At 42.9% G+C, this 27477-nt stretch overlaps 1 protein-coding gene across 1 annotated transcript; it reads left to right on the plus strand.

Annotated features, from left to right (window-relative positions):
- The first annotated feature begins 839 nt into the window (after window positions 1–839).
- Window positions 840–26669, plus strand: MEX3C (mex-3 RNA binding family member C). Its single transcript, XM_040088994.2, has 2 exons — window positions 840–1306; window positions 25289–26669. Exons 1-2 carry the CDS (start codon window positions 862–864, stop codon window positions 26509–26511), a joined length of 1668 nt encoding a protein of 555 aa, XP_039944928.2. The 5' UTR covers window positions 840–861; the 3' UTR covers window positions 26512–26669.
- The last annotated feature ends 808 nt before the right edge of the window (window positions 26670–27477 follow it).

The raw sequence follows: 27477 nt of genomic DNA on the forward strand, positions 1-27477 counted from the left end.
GCAGACCTTATGAAAGCTTTATTGGATTCTAATTTGTAGTATGGGCTATAAACTGTTCAAGCTGCAGTGCTCATATCATGTCCCTGACACATTGGACTGCCCTTGAAGATGCTCTGTTTAATAAAGCAGCTAACTGTGAGAGGTCACTTTCAAGCACTTTATTATGGTTGTATTAAGATGTCCACAGCCAATTGCCTTTGCTTTTAGCATGGAGAAGGGAGATGAGCTCTGTTAGGGATGGTAACTGGCAAATCAGAGCCTTTACCTCAGCAGGGAAACACACAACACAAGGCATGAGGGGAAAGAGGGCACCACGTCCATCAGAGACTTTTGAGTTTTATTTTTGCCTGTTTTGGGGCTCACCCCGTCTCACCGGACCTTAACAGCACCCCACCGTCCCAGGACTCAGCGAAGCGCTGAGGCGGCGAGGCCGAGGGCGGAGCCGAGGGCGGGGCCTCCCCGAACCCCGCAGGCCCCATTCACCCCTGGCACCGCCCAGGAACCGGCTCTGACGCCCAATGGCGATTCGGCGAGCGCGGGGTGGGACCACCTCCTCCCCGTTGCTTCCCCTATTCCATCGCCGTCTGTGGTCCTGCTGTGGGGAGAGTTATGGGGCAAAAGGTGCGGTGAGAGCGCGGCCCTGGGGTTCGGGTCGTGCTCCTCATGGTATGGCGGCTCTGCGCCGCTAGGCCCTGCCCGGCCTGCGGTGCCTCCCCCGCCATGCCGAGCAGCAGCGCCGCCGTGGCCTTCCGTGTCTCCGAGCTTCCGCGCCTCCCCCCCCACCCGCTGCCGCTGCTCCAGCAGACCATCTCCGGCCTCGGCCTCCGCGACCACGGCCTGCCCGCCGGAGGCAGCGGAGTGATGGGGGTGGCCCGGCAGCGGGCGGGCTTAGCGCCGCCGCCCGACTCCCTCGGGGAGCCGAGGCTTGGCGGAGCGGGGGAGGCGGCGGTGAGGGGCGAGGGAGATCTGGAGCTGGAAGACGAGGACGAAGAGGACCACCTGGCCGCGCTGCTGTTGCTCTTCACGTCTTCCTCGCCCTCTCAGCCGCTCCCGCTGCTGCCGGCGTTGGGATCCGTCCTGCTCTCGCCCACTCTCGATGAACAGGAGGCAGCGGCGGGGGCGCACGATCCTGAGGGCATGATGACGGCAATGCTGTCCCACGCTTACGGCGGCGGCCTGAGTGACGATGGTGCGGTGGGCCTCTGCGGTGAGCAGACGGCGCTGATCGGCGGAAAGAGCGTCAACACCACCGAATGCGTGCCCGTGCCCAGCTCTGAGCATGTGGCTGAGATCGTGGGCCGCCAGGGTGAGTGGAGGATTGGATGGAGTGTGGGGCGGCCTGGGCCTGCTGTCCTTCCTCGGGATTCGTGGCAGGCCTCTCCCCGCACGCCCCTGGGGCGTGACCCTTCGAGGCCGGCTGCAACAGCCCCTTGCCTCGGTAGTAGCTTTATGCTCCCTGGGGACGACCTCTCCCTCCCAGACCCCGGCTTCCCCATGGGGGATAGGATGCTGGCAGCAGGCCAGCCCTACTCGAGAAGGTGAAAACCAGGACTGGATTAGCTCAGACCTTCCATTTTTGTTCATGTGGATAGCTTGGCAATGTACAGGTAGTTGTTGGCATAGGCTTTATTCTTCAGTGATGCTTGGCTCGTGGTCTTTAGTGAGAAGCTGCCTTTCACTGTAGGAACTTAGTACTGTGTTTTACAAAGATTTTTGAGTGAAGGGCTTTAATTTACCTTGGAGAGCAAGGTATGGGCTGACACTTCCTACAGCTTTTCATGGTGCTCACCGATTACAAAGACCTGAGGAGTCAACGAGATGGAGAAAGGAGCCATGTTTAGCCCTCCTCTGTGTGAAAGCCCTTGTCTTTCTGTTCGGGTTATGGCTTCCTGTTGATTGCTGTTGCTACAGTCAGTGGGTCTCTATTATGTCATTAGGATGAGGTCATATCAGTGATGTCACCTTCATTTTGTGCCTCTCATGTGGTCTTGTGGGAGTGGTGCTTGGAGGAGTTAGAAAGATGTTTTGCACCAGCTTTCTAGTGGTGAACCTAATTTTAAAAGCCCTTTTTATATATTGAGAGAAGCACTGAGCAGTGTCGTGTGTAGGTGTGGAAATGCAGACAATGAAGTTGCCACTGTATCTTCCTTTTCTGTTATTTTTTTATTGTTTTGGGGGTGGTATGTCTTATTTGCTGGTGAGCTCTGATAATGAGCCACGAATTATGCTGCCTGGTCTCTACACCAGCGTGGCTTTGGATTGGTTTTTTTTTCCCTCGAGTATGGAAAAAATAGTAAGATTGGTCTAAACCAATGCGGTACTAAATGAAGGCCCACCAAGCACCAATGCTTAGGCAGACTTGTTTTCTCTTTCTACATTTATTTTAGGTTTTTAGCAGTTAAGGGTGGGGTTTTTGCTGTATGTGTCAAAGGAGAATAGAAGGCTGTGCAGCAGAAATTTGCAGGTAGCTTCCTCTGATGCAGACAAGTCTGTTCTGTTCAAGCAGAAAATTTCTTTTCCAAGAAATGGTGTTTTAATGTCTTAAGACTGTTCATGTGTCACTGGGGATGGTGGGCAGAGGAGAGGAGAGTGGGTGGAAAACAGAACTAAAAACTGATTGCTACAGTCCTCTAAAGGAGAAATAGAAACTATTTGGCTTCAAGGACTGGTTAGGCTGCCATGTTTATTCTCCACCAGATCAGGGTTGTTCTCTGTAGGATATTTTTCAGTACTTTGAGTCACTTAAAGACAAGATAATGGGGTTTGCATAAAAATAGGATCATTGTTTCTGAGGGTTCATTTGCTGCTTCTGCTTTTATTTTTCATCTGGTGTCATACTATTTGGCTTGTGATAAAATATTTAGCCTTGATGGGGAGGGATTTTATAATACAAATAATTAGGGCTACAAAAGAGGAAGGAGCAGGAGTGGAGGGAGAGTGTCTTGGTTTGAAAGACAGGTATCTGCTAGGGAGAGGCGGGGCCTCTCTAGGAATGGGGAATTCCAATCCCTTCCTTCCAAGTTATTATAATTTAGAAGATTTAAGAGGCTTTTCAATAAGAGCTATGGGGAAAGGAATAACAGTTCTTTACTAGTAAATATAACAGGACAAACAAACAACAACTACAGCAATAATAATAATAATAAACAGAACCAAGAACCTCAAGGGGCTTTGTTTCACAAGCCCGGGGCAGTCTGATCTCTTGGGACCCTGAGAGCACCAAGCCGAAATGGCGGAAACTCCAGGGCTGATGACTGGAAACAGTGGGTTGTCCCCAGCAGGCGGGGGCAATGTCCTGGCATGCAAAGTGAGCAGTGCTGAAGAAGCCGCGATGGCTGGACGGGGCTGGCCCAGCTCCAGCAGGGCAGGCGAAGGAGCTCCAAAATTCCTGGGTGCTCCAGCAGATGATTGATGGTGATAGAATTCCCAGGACCGGACCCTCCGTTAACAGTGGACTCTTCACACAGCTAGCAGTCGCCCGATCGTGTCTCTCCGGTGCCCAGTGCAGGAGGAGGGCACACTCAGCTCCCAGAACCCTGAGCTGTTCCCTCCCCCAAACTTAAGTGATCTTCCCCCACCCTCTCCACTTCTTTTGTGTGGGTCAAGCACCCTCTAAGCATCAGTCTTTAGTCTCTTAGCAACTTATGGGGGGGGGGGAAATTCTATAGGGAAAGAAGAAAAAAAAACAAAAACAAACCTAACCCCCAACAGAGAGCTGAAAAAAATGTTACCAAATATACTTGCATGAAAGCTTTGTGCAAGGAGGCCCTTCAAAATTCTCATTCATGGGAGACTTATGCTTAAAGACTGCCTTATGTAAGTTGTATTAGTTCAACTAAATATTTGTCAAATGTCATAAGACATACTAGTCCTTGCATCCCCTTTTATGGTCCAGAACTGTGCTGGCTCATTGCATGAGTTAGAGGCTCTGGCTTTCTCATCCACTTGCTTTGCATGTGTCTGTGCCCTAGCCCACAAAGTGTTGTCAGTTGTAGTGCAGCTTGGTCTGCCTTGAGCAAGGCTGGTCAGAGCTGCATCCTTCACATATCATTCTGCTCTCCGTAAAAATGAAGATGCATAGTCTCTTCCTAGCAGACATCCTAACCAGCTGGTTACATTATCATACTTTCCACTAGACCAGGTTGTGCAAAGCCCCATCCAACCTGGCCTTGAACACTTCCAGGGATGAGGCATCCACAGCTGCTCTGGACAACCTGTTCCAGTACCTCACCACCCTCACAGGAAAGAATTTCTTCCTAATATCTAATCTAAACATACTCTCAGTTTGGATCCATTCCCCCTTGTTCTGTCACTGCATGCTCTTGTAAATAGTCTCTTTCCATCTTTCTTGTAGGTTCCCTTCATGTACTGGAAGGCCACAATTAGGTCACCCCAAAGCCTTCTCTTTTCCAGGCTCAACAATCCCAATTCTCTTAGCCTTTCCTCACAGGAGAGGTCCTTCATCCCTATAATCTTGGTGGCCTCCTCTGGACTCCAACAGGTCAATGTCCTTCCTGTGCTGGGGACCCCAGAGCTGTATGTAGCACTGCAGGTGGGGTTTCATGACAGCAGAGGAGAGGGACAGAATCACCTCTCACCTTGCTGCCCACGCTGCTTTTGATGCAGCCCAGGATACAATTGGCTTTCTGGACTGTAAGTGCACATTGCTGGCTCATGTCCAGCCTCTCATCCACCAGCACCAAGTCTTTCTTGGTAGGGCTGCTCTTGATCTCTTCATCCCTCAGCCTGGATTGTCCTGATCCAGATGCAGGACCTTGCACTTGGTCCTGTTGAACCTCATGAGATTCTCATGGGCCCACTTCTCAAGCTTGTCCAGGTCCCTCTGGATGGCATCCCATCCAGAGGGAGTGTCGACAGCACCACTCAGCTTGGTGTCATTTGCAAATTTGCTGAGGGTGCACTCAATCCCTTTGTCTATGTCATTAATGAAGATACTAAATAACACTGATCCCAGTACAGACCCCTGAGGGACACCACTTTTCACTGATGTTCATCAGGATGCTGAGCTATTGACCGCTACCTTCTGGATGCAACTATCCAACCAATTTCTTATCCATCTAACTCATCAAATCCATCTCTCTCCAATTTAGAGAGAAGGATGTGTGGGACTGTCACAGGCCTTACAGAAGTCCAGATAAATGACATCTGTAGCCTTTCCCTTGTCCACTGATGTAGTCACTCCATCATAGAAGGCCACTAGGTTAGTCAGGCAGGACTTGCCCTTGGTAAAGCTGTGTTGGCTGTCCCAAATCAGTTCCTTGTCCTCCATGTGCCTTAGCATAGCTTCTAGGAGGATCTGTTCTATGATCTTTCCAGGATTATCTTGAATGAATTCAGATAAGTTTTATGCCAGACTCTTCTATACTGCAGTATTTAATATCTAATTATGTAAGGGTGATGAGATTGAAATGCTACTTTTGACAGATTTCCACAAAGATTAAGTTTATATTCTTTCTGTTGCTGTCTGAGGTATAAAAAGAACTTGAAATGTCTGCAGCCTAAAAACATCAGCTGTGAAATACCAGGAATGCTGAGTTTCATCTACACTTTGCTTAAGGCTTCACTGCTGTGTCTGAGAGCATGTTTTTTGTAAGTCCTAACTGAAAAAGTAATGATAACCAGAATTCCACAGTACTCTTTATCCAAATCTAATTTTTTGCGCAGTGGAAGAGAATCTCTAGACACTTTATCAGACCAAAGGGGCTTCTGAGTCCTAAGCAAGCTGTAAACAACAAAAACCTTATGATGCACTGTCATGGGTTAGTACAGTTTAATTTTTTAGTTATAGAAGAATGTAGAATAATTCTCCAGGTCAGGACCTGGGAATTGCTTTAGAAAAGACAAGGACCTATCAGAGAGTTAGTTAAAATATTAGTGTCTTGGTTTGAAAAGACAGGTGTCTGCTATGGAGAGGCAGGCCTCTCTAGGAAATGAGGAATTCAAATCCTTCCCTCCGTGTTATTATAATTTGGAAGATTAAAAAAAACTTTTCAGTCAGAGCTATGGGGAAAAGGAATAACAGTCCTTTACTAGTAAATATAACAGGACAGACAAAAAACCAACAGCAATTATAATAATAGTAAAACGGAACCAAGAACCCCGAGGGCAAACGGTGGAAGCTCCGGCGCTGATGGCTGGAAGCCGGGCGCGGTGGACTATCCTCCGCAGGCAGGGGGGTGTCCTGGCAGGCAAAGTTGGCAGTGCCGGAGAAGCCGCAGCGGCTCGACCTGGGCTGACCCAAAATCCAGCAGGACAGCGAAGAAACTCCGAATTCCTGGGCGCTCTAACAGATGGTAGAATTCCCAGGACCAGACTCCTCCGTTAACCGTGGACTTCAGGCAGCCAGCAGCCGCCCGATCCGTGCTCCCCGGAAGACTGAGAGCTGTGACCTCCACCCTCAGCTCTCCCCGGAGCTTTCTCCCTTCCCCAAAACTAAGTGATCAGCTTCTTTTGTCCAGGTTAAGCACTGTATAACTATCACTATTTAGTCTCCTAGCAACTTGGGGGGGGGGGAAATTCTGCAGGAAACTTAACCCTCAACAATTAGCATCTGTTCTGACCGAAAATTGTTAGCTACGACTTTGAGAAGTACCATATAAAACCCCTTAATTTCCTGTAGGTGGGTCCTTTTTCCTTCTTTCCTTTAGTCAGAGAGAAACAAGTAACATCTAGTTAGGCCTACTGCTCTCCCCTTTTGGGGGGGAGCTGGCCTGAGGCCTGGTCGGATTCTATCGGCTCCCGGGTGGGAGGGGAAGGAGAAGTTGCTGCTTTGCAACAACTACTTTCTTTAAACTTCTCTGCAGCAGAGAGAGATCTCTGCTGGGCCCCTGATAAGGGCTATAAGCACCATTTAAGCTGAGGCCACCCCGATTTACACCGAGGGGTGGGCTGAGAAGGCATTTATGATCCTGCCTAGTCTTTTTGTGATCCCAGACTGCTTGGGTGCTCTGATCTCTGATATTTCTGCTTGAGTCCTTCCTCCCTCACCAGCGTGGCCTTGAACATCTAACACCACAAGCTACAGAGGGAGAGACAAAGACTCCGAGCAAATTTAACCCTTTCCTAGCAACATGAAGCTTCTAGAGCTTAGCCTGTCTCTGAGAGAGTAAGGAAAGACAGAGTGAACATAAAGAAAAAAAACAGCATGAAGTCAGTAAAGCAAGAGTGAAAAGACTATTAAGACAGAGGGTTAAAGCGTTAGTTATTCCATTCCTTCTTGAGCCATAGAAATAAACTCTATATTTAGATCGTTCCTTTATATCATGGGAAAAATATGCATTTAAGGAGATGATTGTTGTGATTTGTGTGTAGATTTGAGCAAAAGTGTTCGTGATAGACTAAGTAATATTAATCTTATAAGATGCTTGAACAGAGATTAAAATGAGAAGCTCTCTGCGCCAGTAAAGAAGTAAGAAAATATCTCTGTACCTTAAGATGAAGAATCCTTTGCTTTAGAGTTATTCATCTTTAAAAGGTGACACCCCAGTATGCAAAAGTCTAAGACCCATGACCCATAAGCAGCTTGAGAAACTGCTCCTAGGAGGAGTCACAAAGGCAGGTTTCTCTGGGCGGTTGTTTTTGTGACAGTTAAAAAACCCACAAGAGAACTGTTCTAAGTTGTCAGTGGGTTCCATGACTCTAAGAGAGACTCTTCCCCTAAAGAATTAATGAAAGACTATTGTCAAATAGCAAAACTGACTAAAAATTACAAGTTTTGTCTCTTTATGTTGTTTTGTAAAAAATGTAAACAGTTTGTAAGGGGAGGGAAGAGTGTTTTTGGAGTTTCATTCTGTTTTAGTTTTTTTTCCAACTTTCTTTTTCCTGTTCTTTTAGTGTGTATTAATAAAACTATTTGTTAAATTTTAAGGTTGAGCCTGCTTTGTTTTTCTCCTAGTCTCTCTCCCACAGAAAAAGTAAGTACTAAAACCAGAATTTAGTGAACGTGAAACCACTACATTAATTAGTGTTTCTGCCCAGTTTCAAAATTAAAACTATTACATGCACGCATTTAACATTTTTTCAATTGTGTGTGTTTCAGAAATAAATATAGCACTTAATGCAGTGGTGTTCCCACAGCCCTGCTCTAGGTTGCTGGATTCCCGATTAGAATCATAGAATGGTTTGGGTTGGAAGGGACCTTAAAGATCATCTAGTTCCAACTCTCCCCTGCCATGGTCAGGGGTGCTTTTCACTAGATCAGGTTGCTCAGGGTCCCATCCAACTTGGCTCTGAACACTTCCAGGGATGGGGTATCCACAACTTCTCTGGACAATTTGTTCCAGTGCTTCATCACCCTTTGAGTAAAGATTTTTTTCCTAACATCTCCTCTAAACCTACCCTCTTTCAGTTTAAAACCATTGCCCCTTGTCCTGTCACTATCTGCTTGTATAAAGAGCCCCTCTCCCTCCTTTTTATAAATCCCCTTTAGATACTGGAAGGCTGCAATGAGGTCTCTCCAAAGCCTTCTCTCCATGCTGGACAATCCCATGTCTCAGCCTGTCTTCATAGGAGAGAGGTGTGCCAATCCTCTGATCATCTTTGTGGCCACCTCTGGACCCACCCTTAACAGGTCCACATCTTTCTTGTGCTGAGGACTCCAGACCTGAACACAGTATTCCAGGTGGGGTCTCAGAAGGGCAGAGGGGGAGAATCACGTCCCTCGTCCTGCTGTGCATGTCTTGCTGCAGCCCAGGGTCTCGTGTAGGGATTTTTACTGGTAGCTGTGCACAGATGTGGGGTGCCACAGCTATAGAAGGTGTGGAGTGGTTGAAATGTACCTTGTGGTTGATAGTTGAAACTATGTTGGAGGTTGCTGGGTTACTGTGACCGTAGTTCAATGTGTTGCTGCTGGAAGCATTTACATCACTGGAAAAGGCTTAAGACTTTAATGAATAGTTAAGTGCTCCTTAAAAGTCATGTATTATTTCTGAAACCTGTCAGGTTTTTGTGACTTTTTTTTCTTTTTTTATGTTATTTTTATTAATCTTAAATGTTCTCAGCCTTTTCTTATTCCCCTTGCCCCCTTAAAAATGAAGTTAACAGACATTTGTTGGGGTAGTGTAATATATTTCTTTGTAGTCTGAGGTAGAAAAATCTCAGAGGTGAACAACAAGGAAAAGATTTTCGTATCCTTTTATTCTTGTAAAGGCATGTGACTGGGAGGCAGGAAAACTAGATTCCATTCCTGACAGTGTACAGGCTTCCTGTATGAATTTGAACTAGCTGTTGAATCCACCCTTTGCTGACTTAGCCAGTCATCATGCTGAGCAGAAAAGCTACTTCCTTTGCTGTCAGCAGCTAAAAATTCTGCATGCACAAAGTTGCATTGTTTAAAAAAAAATAAAATCAAGTTAGAGAAAGTGCTCTTGAGAAGTGGTAGAAGAAAGCTGTGTTGCTGAGGAGGTGACCTTGTTTGCATGAGAAAAGCTGGAATTAAATAAGCATGTATCCATACTTAAAAAGCTTCTAGAAGTCTAACTTAGGTTTTGTTTTAATCTCTAAATCATGTGAAGGACTTGTGAAAGTCTTCTGTGGATCACCTGAAAACTGTTTTCCCTATGTAAAGTTGGTGATGCTAAGTCTTCAGTGCCTCCTGCACTTTGCACTTGAAGTAAGGCATTTAAACACTAGCATCTCTTTTGAATAATGCAAAAAAAAGGGGTAGTGTCTAAAGACAAACACAAAACCTGAAAGATCCTGGAAGGGACAAAGTCTGTCCTGTAGAGATGCTGCATCCCTGAGTATATTGACTGTCTTCAGATAGTGAATTCTGGAATATATTTAATACATTCCAGTGTTTTGACTATCCAAGTAATGTGATTTTTCCGTGTTTATATCCTCGATACAACTGACAATAGTGGTTTTTCTCCCTAAAACATCACTAGAGTTGGAAGCTGCTTAACTCTAAAGCAACACTTTTATGCAGATTTCATGATCCTGGACTCTTTTTTGTTCTTTGTTTTTGAATGTAGGCTCTTGAGCAAAATATTACTTTGCTTAAAATAATCCTGGAAATTGAAACAAAAACATAATTCTGATAAATTGGTAGTGATAAATACCTTACATAGCTGAACAGCCAAATAAAAGCAATAGCTATCACTCTTAGTAGTGGAAAAGTGCTAAAACAATCCTAGAGCTAAATATATTATAATAAAATATAATAATAGTAATATAATCCTAGACCTTATGTTAGGATATCTATGTACTGTATTTAGCTATGGGAGGATTAATTATAGTCCTTTCAAAAAATACTGAATATCTGGTTTTATCTCTCAATGTGTTGTGATAATAGTATTACTGAATTACTGACAGTACTTACATAGCCTTGACTGGTTTTTAATTATCTCTAAGGCATAGTCAGCATAAGCATAGCTAACTAACCTGAATTGCATGTTTGTTGGTTTTTGGTTTTTTTTTTTTTTTTTTTTTATGGATTCTTAAGATTTCTGCTTTCATGAATAAGTTTAATTTATATGACAAGTTGTCATGTATCTTGGTGCCAAATAATTGCCACAGACAACAAAGACTACAGGTTCAACTAACTTAAGTGAAAAAGGCAATTACACTTCAGATTATTTTTTTGCATCTTCTATAACAAGCTGGTTATTAAATGCTATATTAAATGACTTGTTCTAAAGACTGAAATAAAACTTGAGCTATTTGTTGAAAAGCTATTTTTCTAGGTAGTTGAAGTCTTGTAATTCTTAGAGCCTGGAACTCCAGGATCTGAAACATGTGAGCATACTGTGGCCTGGCACAGTCTGAAATTACTGCTGAATTTTCAGTGGCCTATTGCTCTGATACCCTGCAACGAATGTGATTTCAGTTATTTGTCATTTGTGCTATGCAAAGATCCAACTCAAGTTGTGAAGTGTGTTATAAAGGTGCAGGTTTTCCAGCTGGGATTGTAAATCCTTGCTCATAAATGCTGTTCTTGTCTGGCTTCTTGGGTGGGAAGGACACCAAACACAGTGCACACTCAGGAGATTTTGTGTAGTCTGCCAGAAATTCAGTAGATTTTAATGTGTGAATGCATCATAAGATTATTTTTTTAATGAAGTGGAAATTAAAAATCTTGGAAGGTAAAATACCAATTTCTAATTGTCTGCTCCTTTTGATTTTTCTTGTAAAATTGCTGTGTTATAAAAGAGTATGGCTTTCTTTTTTATGTTTATAACATACACATAGAAAAGCAAACCTGATTAATGTGCTTCTGAAATGCACTGGATTAACCTGTCTGGCATGAGGAAACTGATGAATTATTTTAAGCTGTTAGTAAAGTCAGCACATGTGTGTTTCCTTGTCTCAGCCCCTGTTACCCTCTCTTCTAGTACACTGTGGTCTGAATTTCTGGAAAAGAAACTTTATTCTAAACAGAGTGTTGGATATCTCAAAGATCCTAAATTTTGTTTTGATGCAATGCTTCCATCCCACAGGGCCAATTTCTCATTGCAGGCAAAAAATTTAGCAGGGATAAGGTTGCAAACTTCCTGTAACAAAAAATGTTGCTGAGCACTAGTACACTTTTATTTAATCAAAAGAAAAGTCCAAAGAGCTCTAAATCAAGCATTTGTTTCCAATTTCAATTACTCCTTAATGTCTACATTTTCTCTTTCATGTATTCCTTTAAGAGCATGAGATTTTGTCAGTGTCTGAGATCTGTTTCCTTCACTGATGTGTCAGTAGTTCTGAAGTCTGCATTAGGTTCTCTGTTTCTCTTTTGAACAGACACGGTATCTGTTACTTTTTACCTTCTAGATTATTTTACCTTTGACAGTATACTGTGGGATTTTGTCCATAAAAACACAGGTCTAGCAGCATTTTTGAATCAAGGTTTTGGTGTAGGTGAAGATTTGCATTGTCTTTTGCAACTTTCCTTTACTGACCATCTACCGCATGGCATGAATAGTGTTTCTTTTTAATATCATCATGCAGGTCAGTTTTCCCCATGCTGTTACTCACACAAATCTGCTTCATTCAGTAGATCAATGTTCCTAATCAAAACAATTTTTCTCCTGTAGTTATTTGTTGGATGTACTCTCTGTCTTAAAACTATTGCTTTTCTGCTATTGTAACTTCCTAATTTGGCTCAACAGCTGCTACCTTAGTCCTGGTGCTACAGCAGTGCAAGTAATTAATAATACAAGTTGCTGCCCTCTGGCTTTTTTACTCCATGGACCTTGTTTTCAGAGTTGCCATCTGTTTTGGGAATTGGAGTATTCTTCTGCTTGTGAGATTGCTGATTTGATAGTGTCCTGGACTGATATATAGAAGGAAACAGTGTGTAGACTGACTACTTCATTTTGTACAATACTGATATCTATCTATATATATATATATCTCAACTGATAAATTATTACATGCCTAAGAAATCTTTAATAAAGAGTTTCTACATGGTTCTTGAACCAGGGCTCTTTTTTCTTTAGAAGAGGGAAATATCACTGAGAGCTTTTGAGTAGCCTTCTCTTGGAAAGCTTTCTCAACATCATCAGAGACTCTTAAAGCTGCCCTCTTTTCTCATCTCTTAGCTTGGCACCAATAGGGTCAAACAAAGTCCTGCTTCCTTTGATCTGGCACAGCCAAGTGGTCAACCTCAATTCCTTGTCTCTTGGTTAAAATACTTGAGATCTCCAGACTCCTCTGTCCTGGTACTTAGGCAAAGCCTGTGTGGCTGCACCACCTGGTGCACTTGAGCTTGAAGTGCTGGTCTGGAAAGTATCTTGCCTAAAAACACTTCTACAGCTCCAGCTGGATAATGACAAGTAGGAAAGTCATGTATCATCTTCGCTTTGTATTTTTTTACATGTTCTAATGCTAAGTGGTCAGTCACTGCTTAGAAATGGGTATGGTGGAATTATAATGGGAGCTTTCTTATACTGAGGTGCCCAAAACTGTGCACAAAACTTGAGGTGAGTCTGTGGTGGGTTGACCTTGGCTGGACACCAGGTGCCCACCAAGTCACTCTACCACTCCCCTTTCCCAGCTGGGCAGGGGAGAGAAAATAAGATGGAAAATGACTTGTAGGTTGAGATAAGACAGTTTACTAAGGCAAAAGTGAAAACTTGTGAGCGAAGAAGCAAAGAGGAAAAATTATTTTTTACTTTCTACTTCCCATCAGCAAGTGATATCTGGCCACTTACTGGGAAGTGGGGCTTCAGCATGTGTAGCAGTTGCTCCAGTAGGCAAACAGGAATGCCCCCCTTCCTCCTCCTTTTCTTAGCTTTTATGTCCCTTATGGAATATCCCTTTGGTTAATTTGGGTCAGCTGGCCTAGTTGTGTCCCCTCCCAGGATCTTGCCCACTCCCAGCCCCTAATGGTGGGAATGTTGAGAGACAGCACTGATGCTGTACCAGAGCTGTTCAGCAGTAGCCAAAACACTGGTGTGTTATCAACACCTTTCTAGCTTCCAATGCAAAGCATAGCACTGTGAGGGCTACTTTGGGGAAATGAACTATGGCTCAGCCAGACCTAATACAGAGCCATCTTGATATGTTCCACAGGCAGGCACAGGGGTTTGGTAACTGCATGTCCTGGTTTGGGACAGATTTGGGAGGGAACTTCCTGAAGGGGTCTCTTCTAGAAAACAAATTCAAGCGGCCTCTCCCCCAACCAGTTCAGGAGGTAAACCTCCTTTGAGAAAAGTGGAAAAAACTGTTTATTTAACAAGCAAAGTACTCACAAACATGAAAAAGTTAATAATATTAAACAACGGAACCTTTGGTTGTTCTGAAGAGATGGCAAATTCAGAAAGTCCTTGTCGTGGGGTGTAGCTTGGCTCACTCAGTCTCTTATCAGTCCCTCCTGCGCTGGAAAATGCCACGTCCCAGGCCCCAGTGGGCCACAGGCATGAGCTTCCAGTGTTTTTCTGGGTTTTCAGTCCGGAGCAGGGCTGATCAGTTCCAAGAAAAAGAAAAGCCACAGTCCAGGGAACTTCTCTGCCTCAGCTAGCTAAAAAAACAAACTGAAAGCAAAGGAGAGCTCTCTCCCACTGTCCGTGCTGCAGACAACACAGTCTGTGAGAAAGAATGCAGGGGAGCAAGTGCAGTTTCTGAAAACAAACTATGCGCTTCTCTCCCCCTTTGCTCTAGGATCTAGTTTTAAAGGTGCAGAACTCAATATCCAGCATAAACAAATCAGATGATAGGGGATACAAGTATCATAAAGTCACCCTAAGACACTGCAGTGTAACTAAAAGCTTGTAATTGCAGGGCTGAGTTTTTGATGGGCCAGGAGGCAAGGAAAAATAACTTTAGTATAAAATGCTCTATTTTTTTTATTATTATATAGTGAAAGGTTCAAGAGTTAAGGGCAGGGAAAGATCACTCACAGATAACCATCACTGGCAAAACAGACTCAGCTTGGGGATATTAATTGAATTTATTACTAACAAAATCAGAACAAGATAATGAGAAGTAAAATAAGACCTTAAAACCACCTTCCCCCTCCACCCCTCCCTCCTTCCTGGGCTCTTACCTCCTCCCCCAGCATTGCAGGTAGACAGGGAATGGGGGTTACAGTCAGTTCATCATGTCACCAAAAATGTCAGGGTAAATGAAACTCTCTAACACTATTTCTTTTAGTATTAGGGAGTCGACATTACTTTATTTGGGCCAGGGTGCATAGTGGATAATTTCAGCCACATACACCACTTTCAGAACTTTTCACTTATTTATACATTTTTAGCAAACAAAGAAATTAATGTTTATTGGTTCTAAATTACATAATTCTCTTCATTAATTAGTATTCTGTCTTCTATTGGTTATTGATTTTGTGCTTCCCATGCTAATTAGTCCATATTTTTCACTCTTTTTATTATCTTTTTCTCAGACAGGGAGTCTCCAGCAGTCAGGCTGAAATGTCTTTGTTAGTCTCTTCTTTATCTCCTGGTTACTCTAACATGTCCTTGAAGGACTATAAATTCTGGATTCCAGGTGTCCAGCCTTTAACTCTCCCAAGCTTTGTTCACTGAAACTTATCAGGGTTAGTTTAGCAAAACTTAAATGTTTCAGTGATCTAATAATCACACTTTAACAAAAAGAGTCTGTGAAAAGAAAGTTAGCTATGTGCTGGCCAGAGTGGAAAATTACACTGCTTAACCTCTTATGATTAATACACTGCTTATGATTAATTAAATCAATTTAAAAGTTAATTAAAGCCATTAATTAGAAAAAATAATTAGGAAAGTTATATCATTTCCAACAATCACATGTTGTTCCTGCTGCTGCTCAGGGAGAAGAGTCCTTCCCCTGTTCCATCATGGGGTCCCTTCCATAGGAGACAATCCTTCATGAACTTCTCTAATGTAAGTCTATCCCACAAGCAACATTTCTTAATGAACTGTTCCAATGTGGCCCCCTTTTCATGGGGTGCAGTCCTTCAGGCACAACCTGCTCCAGTGTTGGTCCCCCACAGGGTCACAAGTCCTACCAGGAAACCTGCTCTAGTGTGGGCTCCTCTCTCTACAAGTCCCTGCCAGGATCCTGTTCCAGTGCAAGCTTCCTACAGTGTCACAGCCTTTTTTTTAAACATCCACCTGCTCCCATGTGAGTCCATCTTGGAGCTGGCTGGCATTGGTTCTGTCTGACTGTCACGATCCACTCGTACAAGCGGGAGTCATGATGGTTCATTTACTGATCTCAGAGTGCAAAACACAACGCAGAGGGGATTTCAGCATTAAAACAAATGCACCTTTTATTGATTGACCATAGCAAATGCAATAGAGGGATTAAGAGTGAGAGAGAGAGAGAGGAAAGAGGGGATATAGCTACCAAATGTGGAGATGAAGTCCTCGTGGTCCGGTCGATGGGTCCACCTGTCACATTGGGGAGAGTCTCTCTCGAAATCTCTGGTTAACTCAGGGGTTTTTATTATAGTCCTCAATTGCAGGGGGGAACAGGTAAGTCTATTGAAGCCACCGAGGGGGAACAGGTAGTCCATGCTCTCAGCAGTAAGCGAGAGCCATTGTCTTCTTGGTCCAACGACCACACCTGCAGGCAAACATCTTGCTTTGGCTCAGTCAGCCCCCCCCCCCCCCATATTAGGGTTGTAGGGGCCTCATGTTTCAGTCCTTGAAAGGGGCTTCGTATAGAGGTCTCAATCTCAGTCCTTGGGAGGGGGCTTCGATCTCTGTCTGTCACAGTGGTTGTGGAGCAGATGAGGGATTTTCCGTGGGGGACCACCAAAGTTACCCCAGAAAGTCCACTTGGCCAAGAGGTGGGGAAATTCATAGGCTATTGTCGTGCAGCAGGGACCGTGAAGCAGGTACAAATGTCAGGTACAGTATTGCCATTTGTCAGAGTTTTAATTTCAAACCAGGCGGAAACACCAATTAATGTAGTGGTTTCACGTTTACTAAATTTTGGTCTTACTCTTTTTGTGGGAGAGAGACTAGGAGAAAAACAAAGCAGGCTCAACTTTAAAATTAACAAATAGTTTATTAACATACACTAAAAGAATAGAAAAAAAAGAAAGTTGGAAAAAAACTAAAATGGAATGAAACTTCAAAAACACTCTTCCCTCCCCTTACAAACTGTTCACTTTCTTACAAAACAACATAAAGAGACAAAACTTGTAAGTTTTAGTCAGTTTCACTATCTGATAATAGTCTTTCATCAATTCATTAGGGGAAGAGTATCCTTTTGAGTCATGGATCCCACTGACAACTTAGAACAGTTCTCTTGTGGGTTTTAAACTGTCACAAAAACAACCGCCCGGAGAAAACCTGCTTTTGTGACTCCTCCCAGGAGCAGTTTCCCAAGCTGCTTATGGGTCATGGGTCTTAGACTTTTGCATACTGGGGTGTCACCTTTTAAAGATGAATAATTCCAAAGCAAAGGATTCTTCACCTCAAGGTACAGAGATATCTTCTCACTTCTTCACTGGCGCAGGGGGCTTCTCATCTTTATCTCTGTTCAAGCATCTTATAGGATATTACTTAGTTCATCACAAACACCTTTGCTCAAATCCACACGCAAATCTAACCAATCATCTCCCCAAATGCATATCTTTCCCATGATTTAAAGGAATGGTCTAAATATAAAGTTCATTTCCATGGCTCAAGTAAGAATAGAACGACTAACTCTTCAACCCTCTGTCTTAATAGGCTTTTCACTCTTGCTTTACTGACTTCATCTTGTTGTTCTTTATGTTCACTCTGTCCTTCTTTACTCTCTCAGAGAAGGGCTAAGCTCTGGAAGCTTCATGTTGCTAAGAAAGAGTTAAATCTGCTCAGAGTCTTTGTCTCTCTCTCTGTAGCTCGTGGTGTTAGATGTTCAAGACCGAGCTGATGAGGGAGGAAGAACTCACAGAAACATCAGAGATTGAAGCACTGAGGCAGTCCGGAATCTTAAAAAAAAACAGGCAGGATCATAAATGTCTTCTCAGCCCCCCCCCCAGTGTAAATCGGGATGGCCTCAGCCCAAATGGTGCCCATAGCTCTTATCAGGGCCTCGCAGAGATCTCTCCCTGCTCTAAAGAAGTCTGAAGAAAGTAGCTGTTAAAAAACAGCACTCTCTCCTTCCCCCCTTTTCACCTGGGAGCCGATGGAATCCAGCCAGGCCTCAGGCCAGCTTCCCCCCCAAAAGGGGGGAGCAGCAGGCCCAGCTCAATGTTACCTGTCTCTCTCTGGGCAAAGGAAGAAGAAAAAAGACCCACCTACAGGAAATTCCTGGGGTTTTATATGGTACTTCCCAAAGTCGCAGCCAACAATTTCAGTGGTCAGAATAGATGTCAATATTCTAACTATCTCTCTGATAGGTCTCTGTCCCTTCCAAAGCAATTCCCAGGTCCTGACCTGGAGAATTATTTTACATTCTTTTATAACTAAAAAACCAAACCGTACTCACCCATGACACCATTACACTGCTCAAAGCCAGTGTACCGTGGCGTGGTGACACAGGAAAATGCACCTGCGGATGATTGGCAAGCAACCACCTCGAGCAGGCCAGAACTCCAGTGGGGTCCTCAGGGTCCTTATGACGATCGTGAGGCAAATGAGGGGAACTTCAGACCGGCTCTTACACTGACATAGGGGAAGTTTCCAGCAGCTTCTTACAGAAGCCACCCCTGCAGCCCCCTGGCAACCAAAACCTGGCCACACAAACTCAGTACAATGTAGATCAGTATCTTTTGCAAGTGTGGAGAAATTACTATCTTCATCTTCCTTAAATCAACTAATTATATTCAAGAGCCAGTTAAAAAAAAATTATCAAGAGTTATAATTTTCAAGTCCACTAATTAAAACAAGGTGTGAGATGAAATTAATTGATCTTAGTTGAAAGGTGATAGTAACTAGTCACTATCAACTGACTAGATAACAGCTAGTATTTAAAATGGCTTTAATAACCCAGTGAAATGCCACAAATGTTCTGGTTTTAATTTTCTTGTGTAGCCAGCCTGCTGATGGAGGTTTAGCCATTAAACAATTTAGAATAGGTTTTCATTTTCTCTCCCAATGCAACTTCATCTCTGCTTAATAAATGGGGCATTTATCTTTTTTGTACTATATAATCACAAACTGTAGAAATACTTTTAGTCATTTCACAACTGAGAGGAAGCATTCTGTTTAAACAAAAGAATGCAGCTTGGGAATGAACAGCTCTTCTGAAATATATGTCAAGCAGTCATTCTTAATGAAGTAGATTTTTTTTTTTTTTGTTAATCAGGTGTGTAGTGTTATGCTCTGCAGACCAGCAGCTGTTGGCCTTGTGGTATTACCACCCAGTGTTTCAGTCAGGTAACAGGTAACAAAGGATTTGCACATAGTCGTAGGGGTTCTTGTTTTCTGATTAAAAATTTGTAGCAACCTAGCAATGAAATAAGGGCTGTGCCAGCTTATCAGACTCTCCCTTTAAAGCTGTGTCCATATACAGCTGCTGCAGGCTCATATAAAACAAATCCCTGCATGTTTGCATCAGCATACTTGCCGATGCTATGCTATCCCCTGCTGGTCTGGAGGGACTTCCCAGACCTTGGCCTTGCTTTCTAGGCAAGAAATTAGCTATGGCTCTGCTAGCATCTCATTGTTTGGGGTTGATGTCAGTAATTATTCTGTTGTTGCCTTGCTACTTGGTGTCAACTTATTATGGTGGTCAGAGTGCTAAAGACAGTATTCAGAATGGAAGCTGTAATACAATATTGTCTTTCATCAGATAACTGCAAAGCTACTGAAAAATATATTCCTGTGAACTATGGCTTTCTCTTTAGTGCTGATGAGCTGTGAGATCTGTGGTTGCTCTGGGGATAAGTTGAAGGATGCCAGACTTGGTCAGGGCTGTTCGTCATCCCTCCCTCCTGTTTAAGAGATGAGTTGGTGCTAATATAACTTCACCCTGCTTGCTGCTCTTCCAGCCTAGGCAGCACTGGTGGCTTCACACAGGATTTGTATGTTTGAAGAGCTGCAGGAATTTCTCACTTTTGATCCCCTTAGCTAGTTACTTGTCAGGAGCAGGGAAGGAAAACAAACTGGTGTTGTCATTTGATTGTGGTTCACAGGGGCTGCTCTGAAGTGGCTCTCTCTCCCTTGGAGCCTGTGCTCCGTTTTTGCCTCGGCTAGCTTGAGAGAGAAACCATGCCAGAAGGAATTTTCCCTTCAGGGCCTTAAAGATCTCAGGGGCTGCAAACCTTTTTCTTTAGAGAGAGTAGGCATCTGTCGATGGCAAAAGGAAAGAGTCTGCCCTTGGTCCGGGGGGAATCACGGCTTTATTCTGGGGTCCTGCCCCCCGCAGAGTCCAGAGCTCAGTCCAGTCCCCATCCCCATCCTGGTCCCAAGAGCCAGAGAGACTTTTCCCATGTGGTCTCCTTGCTTTTACCCAGGGGGAAGGGGCTAGAGGCAGGGACAAGCCACTACCCAATCAGGGATAAGGTGGGAGTGGGACAGAGTTGGGTCACATTCCAGTATGGGAGGATGGGTGGGGAGAAGGAGCAGGGACAAACATCATGATACATTTTCCAGGAGAACAGGGGAGTACAGAAGAAACCATTACAAAACCCAATATAAAAATGAAATACAATATAAACCCAAATAATGCACAACGACACTGCTCACTGAATTTTTACCCACCATGACTTTGAGGCTTCTATTTGGATAAATTTCTTTCAGCTTTTTGTTTTTTCCTAAAGCTCTCTGTAATTGGGGAGGCAAAATTAAACAGACATGATGGTAAGAAGGCTTAAGTTCCTGTGTGTGCCTGAACCCCAGTTTTGCAGCACTTGACAAGAGGAATGTGGGTATAAGGTGTGTCCTTGCTGTGACAGGCTGCATTTTGATACTATTAATAATTGGAAGGATTAAGGACTTCTGTCCCATGGTGAGAGAGAGGATACCACACAACAAAGGGAACCTCATCTATAAATTGATCCTTGTCTCATTCCCACTGTGTGACATGGAGGTGAATTCAGCAGAAGAAAGAAATGGGGGAAAGGTTACATTTCTCCATGGCTGTGCAGATCAGGAGTCGAATGCTTTTTTGGCTCATGGCAGCAGCTCAGGTGGTGTGGTGTGAAGCAGGTGTGCACAGGGTTCCCACTGCAGTCACTTGGCTCTGCTGGCTCCATTGGGGAGTTTCCCTCATGGATTGAATGGCCTGAGACTGGGTTTGATGTATCTCATCCTGTTAGTGATGATGAAAGGGGGAGTGAGGGCTGAGCTGGTTGTTGCTGTGTGATGGATGAGGACTGCAGGTGCTATGGCTACTAAACTCTCATTTCAAGGGGAAAAAATTAATCTGTCTTCCTATCATCTCATTTTAATTAGGAAGTATTTGATCATTTCAAATTGGCAGTGTAGGAGGTAAACTATTCCTTTAGAGCTACCCTCAAGTTTCTTGAGGAGTATAATGTTCACTTTGTGGTTAAAATGTATAGTCAAATAATCCTCTTAAGGGGGAAAAAAAATGAGAAGGCTTGAGAAGAATGATACAAATCAGCCAGCACAGGGTGAACACTGCCTACAGAACTTGGCTCAGGCTTGGCTCCTCGTCAGGTGCCGGGGCAGGCAAGCACTAAATCTTTGCCTAAATGAAAGCAAACCAAAAGGTTTTTGTTTTAACTGTGTCTGTATGTGCTTATGGCTGAATGTGCTGCTTAGGAATGCTTATACTGCTGAACCAAGGATGGTAACTGGTATTGAATAGACTTCTGTTATCACACCAAACTAAAATCACTTGAAAAGGTTTGATTAAATGAAATTTCTGGTCTAGAAGTCCCCTTTTCAGGCTTTTTTCCTATGTACTTCAAAATCTTGGTTACAAAAATCTTATTTATTTCAAAAGCGTGGGTGATATATTTTTTCTTCCCCTTTGTCTTTCCCAGTCTCCTGAGCTTAGATACAGAAACTTCTTGATTTATCCTTTGGCCATGTGATTTCATAGCTGACAGAACTTATTGTGGCTGCAGAATTGTTGGAGAGGGAATGGGATCAGCTGTGCTTTGCAGCATTGCCTCAGTAGTGACTAATGTAGGAGGGTGGGAAACCAGAGCACCTGAATAAAAGCAAATAGTAAGGTCATTTAGCTAGAATGGTATAATGGGCTACTGACCTTGTATTTTGACTTGAGTCTTTTGTGGGGGTTTCCAGCACTCCTTGTAGACAAAATCCAGTGAGTATTGACTGACTCATTCAGAAATATTGGGTTTTGTATGTGGTGACTTGTAGAAGACGACAGTTTCAGAAGGATGTGGGACATCAGGCGGCTCTTTAAAATGCTGTTTATTGCTTAGATGGTATAACAGCAGTCCTGGGTCGTGGGGTGACAGAGCCTAGCCCTCAGCTGCCAGCCCCAGCTGATAGGCAAGTCTGAAGCCACCCTAGTTCTGGTTACAAAGCATTATATATTTTCTTTACAGAGCATCTTAATACATACAACCAATCAGCAACATACACAATACCTTTACCATAACTTCTAACTTATCATAGCTATTAGCATCACTATACTGGAGTTACTACTATCCAATCACCTGAGTTAGTATGTTACAGTTTAAACTTTAGGTGGTCTTTCTGTCTTCTTGCAGTGGAAAAATCCTAAACCTTTTCTCTTCTTGCTACATCAGCATGTGTGTTTACCTATTGTATCTTCTGCTTCTCTTGAGATTTATCTTTACTTGGTATTTGTTTGTGGTCAACAAACCTTTGCTCTAGCCGAAACCCTAGACTCAGCCTTTGTTTCATTAGGTTATTCAGTAACTTCTGCTTCAGGAGTTTTTCAGCTTGAAATTTCTTTTATTCTTCTATATCAAAACTAGCTTTTATTTCTAGAGAGCCTTCTGCTAAACCTTCATATTTGTAGGATGTTTTTTCTACTAAGTTTTCATCTTCTCCAACAGCGACTTTCTTCAGTTCTTTCTAACTTTTCAGATAAAGATTGAAAGTTGATCTTGATAGTCTGGGAAGTCAGCTTTTCACTGAAGCCTACTTTCTGATGTTTAAAAGTCTTGTTTTGTTGCTACAGGGATTTGAGGCAGTGTTTGGCCTCTGCTTTCTAGGTATGTGACTCATACCTTAAAAGCGAAGCTCTACCCATCTTGATCTGTACTGTTCTGCAGCCTGAGGAACGGCAAGAAGGCTTTTCTTTATACTGGAGTGGTTTGGAAATGTGACACTGGCAAAGCAATCTCTGGGAATTTGCAGGGAATGGATTTGAAGGTGCATAATTCTAACTTAATTTGAATTTCTAAAATATCAGGAAAATCTTGTCTACAATGTAAGCTGTAATACTTGGTAAGGCTGTTTGGAATCTGGAAGTAAGTGGGCTCTGAACTGTGATATATAATATAGAATTATATTGCTATTTAGATGTCTATGTCTAAATGCCTCTAGTATTCTTTAAATGTTGCCTCTGTAATTTTTCAGGAAATAAGGATATATACTTGGGTGGAATGGAGCAAATGAAAGTAATCTGTGTATATTGGAGAATAATTGATGCACATCAGGAGACTAACTGGGTTTAGGTGTTCCAGCAAAGAGTGTGAAAACTTCAGTGGCACCATTTTACAGATCCTTTGGGTTTAATGTTTGAGCCCACTATATTTTCTGAGTAACTGGGAAGGAATGGGAATGGAGTGGGCCAGCAGATTTACTACAAGGAGAAATGCAAACAAAGAGATGGAAGGAGTAAATTGCCAAAGTGAGGTGCTGCTCTCTGGTACATGTAAGGAAATGGCATGGCTTCAAAGGATGTGTGCTTTGCCACCACTGTAAGGCATCTCATGTCTGTTTTCCCTTTTTTTTTTTTTTTTTTTTTATCTCGTAGAACACTAGTGCCTTCTCAGTGGACTGTAGTGGGAAGTTGAGGCTTATGGGTTTGTTCTCTCCTGCTGACACTTACTGCTCTTTTTGACTGACATGTTTGGCTCTCTGGTCTGCATCCCCTCCTTTGCACAGATGTCTGTGCTTCACACCCTCTCTTGTGGGAGCCCTCCTGTGCTATCTGGGGGAGGTAGGGCCTTTCAGAGCCCTCACTAGCTATTGAACATTAATGAACTTTCTTTCCAGCTGTGTCACGAAAACAAAGGGCTGTTGTGTTGAGCCTTTGTCCTTGCTATGTGCAGGGGCCCTTCAAAAAGCAGCTGTTCCTCCCCTCTATTCTAACCAGCATCTGCATGTTTGCTACTTTCTTTTTATTAGTAGATAGTACTGAATAAAGTGCATCTTTGTGTGGTTTTCTAACTGTACAATTTATTGCTTGTGATACCTTGGGTGCAAAGGACTAACAAAACACTATTTTGAGGGACTATTTTGAGTACCCAAACGGTTATAAGATGCTTAAAGTAAATAAGGAAAAGTTGAATAAATTGCTGCAAATGAAATGATGCTTAAAACACTTGATCTGAAAATGTTACTTATAATTTTTTCAAGATGAAGTTCACTATAAAATAATATTTCCTGTGACATGCTTTTGAATTTGTTTTAAAATAGAATAAATTCAATTAAAACTGAATCCAGTAGACTGTCTTGCATGTCATGGACCTGCTTGTGTCTCTTCATTTTGCAATGCCTGCTTTTCTGGTCCTGTTATGGGTAAAAGGGGCTTCTGTATGTACCACGCCTTTCAAAATGCCTTGAGCATCTTGGGAAAGAGCCTGTTGTCACTGTGTCGTAGCAAACTTTATAATTCAGTTCCTGAAATTCAAAAACAAATATTTCATTAACTTTTTGCTTTTATTTCAGACTGTATTTACTCAGTTAATGAATGAGAGAAATTCCACGTAGGCACATGCTATTACATAGTAAGCCTTATTTGCATGCAACAAATTGCTTGAACTCCTACTTGACAGTTCAAGGAGTGGCTCCTTCATCCCCCAGGGAAAAGCAAAGTTTTAAATAACACTTCCTGATTAAAGGAAGAAAAAGAAGTGTTCTCAGTTAATAATTTTTATATATACCCTACACAGGTTGCAATACAGACACTTCTGTCACTTGTAAATGTTTAATTTGCTTTTAGGTCATGCTTGTTGGTAGAAGGCTAATATATCAGCAAACTTGTGTGTGAACCTTTACTCCTTTTGCAGGATCTTAGAAATAACTGAAGTATACCTGTGGGAAATCAAGGCACAGAAAATTCTCAAAACCTCATGCACACAGGCCCAAATACAGCAAAGAATACAGGGCTCGACTTGAGGCCTTGGAAAAAGCTTCCAGCTTTAGAGACCATAAGCAAGAATGTGGATTTGTAGTTTAGATAGAAACATGTTAAGCCTAGGTAGTGGAGAGTTTTAAGGTTTTAAAGTTAAGATATATAAGTAGTTATAAAGGTAATAAGAAGTTTCAAGGTGTAGCAAGTAGTTTGTGTCGCTATATGATTGGATAAAATTGTCTGCATTGCGGCAGGACATGTGATACAGTTTAATCAGCCATTGGTGTGAAAATTAATACAATATGTGTGGCAGTAGATTATTGGCTAATAATTGGCCAAGCAATGAAAAAAAATTTAAACCTACCAGTATATATGGGATAATCACAAAGGTGGCTGACAGAGGAAAAAGTCATTCATGTTTATTCACCATCTAATAGCAACTGAGGAGTTGCTGGGCTAAACCAGCCCAAGAAACATTGCTAAAGTAGTTTGTGGCTATAAGTATCAGAGACATGTTTGGAAATAATAGGTATAAGTTGTTACTGCTTTTGCTGATGTGGCTTGCAGAGATTGAAACAGCTGCTTCTGGTTTCACCCTATAGTTTCTTGAAATTCAAACAGCTTAAAATTGATGGCATTCTTGTGGATTTCTAAACTTGGATGTCTTGCTAACCTTGTATATGTTTCCTTTAAACAGGTTGCAAAATAAAAGCACTAAGGGCCAAGACAAATACTTACATTAAGACCCCTGTTCGTGGAGAAGAACCCGTCTTTGTTGTCACTGGGCGAAAGGAGGACGTAGCCATGGCTAAAAGGGAAATTCTCTCAGCTGCTGAACACTTCTCCATGATCAGAGCATCACGCAACAAGAGCAGTCCTGCCCTGGGAGGCCTGCTATGTACCCCTAACCTGTCAGGTCAGATGACAGTCCAAGTCAGGGTGCCTTACCGTGTAGTTGGGCTGGTGGTTGGACCAAAAGGAGCTACAATCAAAAGAATTCAGCAGCAGACCCATACCTACATAGTCACCCCCAGCAGGGACAAGGAGCCAGTCTTCGAAGTCACAGGAATGCCTGAAAATGTCAACTGTGCACGTGAGGAGATAGAGATGCATATAGCCATGCGTACTGGGAACTACATTAAGCTGAATAAAGAGAATGATTTCCATTACAATGGTACAGATGTGAGCTTTGAAGGAGGCACTCTCAAGTCTGCATGGCTTGCATCTAATCCCGTCCCTCTTAGCTGCACCAGAATGCTTTCTAATTCTAGGAATGACAGCTCCAGCTCCTTGGGAAGTAGTTCCACAGATTCCTGTTTTGGAAGCAATAGATTGGCTGACTTCAGCCCAAGTCCGTTCAGCACAGGCAACTTTTGGTTTGGAGAAATGTTGCCTTCAGTGGGCACGGAAGACTTCACGGTTGACTCTCCTGTGTATGACTCCTTATCAATGCCTTCCCAAACCATTTGGACTCCTTTTGAACCTGTAAACCCTCTCCCTGGCTTTGGTAGTGACCCTGCTAGTAATGCCAAGCCTCAATGCCGAGGGAGACAGCCATCTACTCCTTGCCTGTCACCCACATTTCCAGAAAGCCTGGATCACCCACTGGCTGGGAGAGTGAGTAGTGACCCACCTAGCACTGGCCACCAAGTAGGCCTTCCCATCTACATCCCTGCATTCTCCAATGGCACCAACAGCTATTCATCTTCCAATGGTGGCTCCACATCCAGCTCACCCCCTGAGTCGAGACAGAAGAACAACTGCATGATGTGCTTCGAGAACCAAGTTGTTGCAGCCCTGGTCCCCTGTGGTCACAATCTCTTCTGCCTGGAGTGTGCCAACAAAATCTGTGAAAAGGAAGTCCCATCGTGTCCTGTTTGCCAGACAGCTGTTACTCAGGCAATTCAAATTCACTCTTAAATAGAGATATTATAGAGTTATTATTATATGTGGACTTTTAAAGACTCTTAAAGGCATGAATGTAATGGTACCCTCTAGTAAACTTTCTAATGAATTATGACTGTTGGACTTCCTTGGGATTAGGCCGAAGTTATTAATAAATTTTTACTTTCTCAAAAGGCTGCTATGGTAACACTAAACTTAAGTGGTCTCTGTCTGGTTCAGTGTAAGCAGATGGCATGTTTAGCAGAGATACGTCTGATATAATGTTATGGCACAGTGAGGGCAAGTTTTTATAAATTACACAACTGAAAAAACCCTCAGATTTTCCAGGCTTTTCTAAAGGATCTCTGTTAATTGTTTGGCTTCTGTGAGCTGGCAACAATGAACCTTGTTGCCTAAATGCAAAAGTACTTGTCTGCTATGGAGGATGTGTAGTATTATCAATATATCAAACACTTCCAATGCTGTCTTCTACCAGTTTTGAGGAAATACTTTTTGCTTTATGTGACAATTTATGCCTAATTTTTCAGCATTGCAAATATCTTTTAAAGCATAGTTTGATTTATTGAAAAGGATTGTGTTATTGGCAGGTTCAGATAATAAATGAGAGTGAGGTGGGAAGAGAGAAGCTGCCAGATGTACCTCCATTTTGTCCTTGATAAGGGCAGTATGTCCAGAGGATCAGGAATGTCTCAATTTGTGAATTCCTACCCACTGCTTTTGTTAGTTGTAGTGGTTTCACATTCACTAAATTTTGGTCTTAGTACTTACTCTTTCTGTGGGAGAGAGACTAGGAGAAAAACAAAGCAGGCTCAACCTTAAAATTAACAAATAGTTTTATTAACATACACTAAAAGAATAGAAAAAAGACAGTTGGGAAAAAAACTAAAACAGAATGAAACTTCAAAAACACTCTTCCCTCCCCTTACAAACTGTTCACTTTCTTACAAAACAACATAAAGAGACAAAACTTGTATTTTTTAG

Source organism: Hirundo rustica, chromosome W, assembly GCF_015227805.2.
Source record: "Hirundo rustica isolate bHirRus1 chromosome W, bHirRus1.pri.v3, whole genome shotgun sequence".
Classification (NCBI taxonomy): Eukaryota; Metazoa; Chordata; class Aves; order Passeriformes; family Hirundinidae; genus Hirundo; species Hirundo rustica.

What these genes read in the sequence shown, in the direction of transcription:
- MEX3C (XM_040088994.2), top strand. Translation starts at nt 862, where the DNA reads ATGGGGGTGGCCCGGCAGCGGGCGGGCTTAGCGCCGCCGCCCGACTCC. An exon ending in TGAGATCGTGGGCCGCCAGG is followed by an intron (nt 1,307 to 25,288) that starts GTGAGTGGAGGA and finishes TCCTTTAAACAG; the next exon opens with GTTGCAAAATAAAAGCACTA.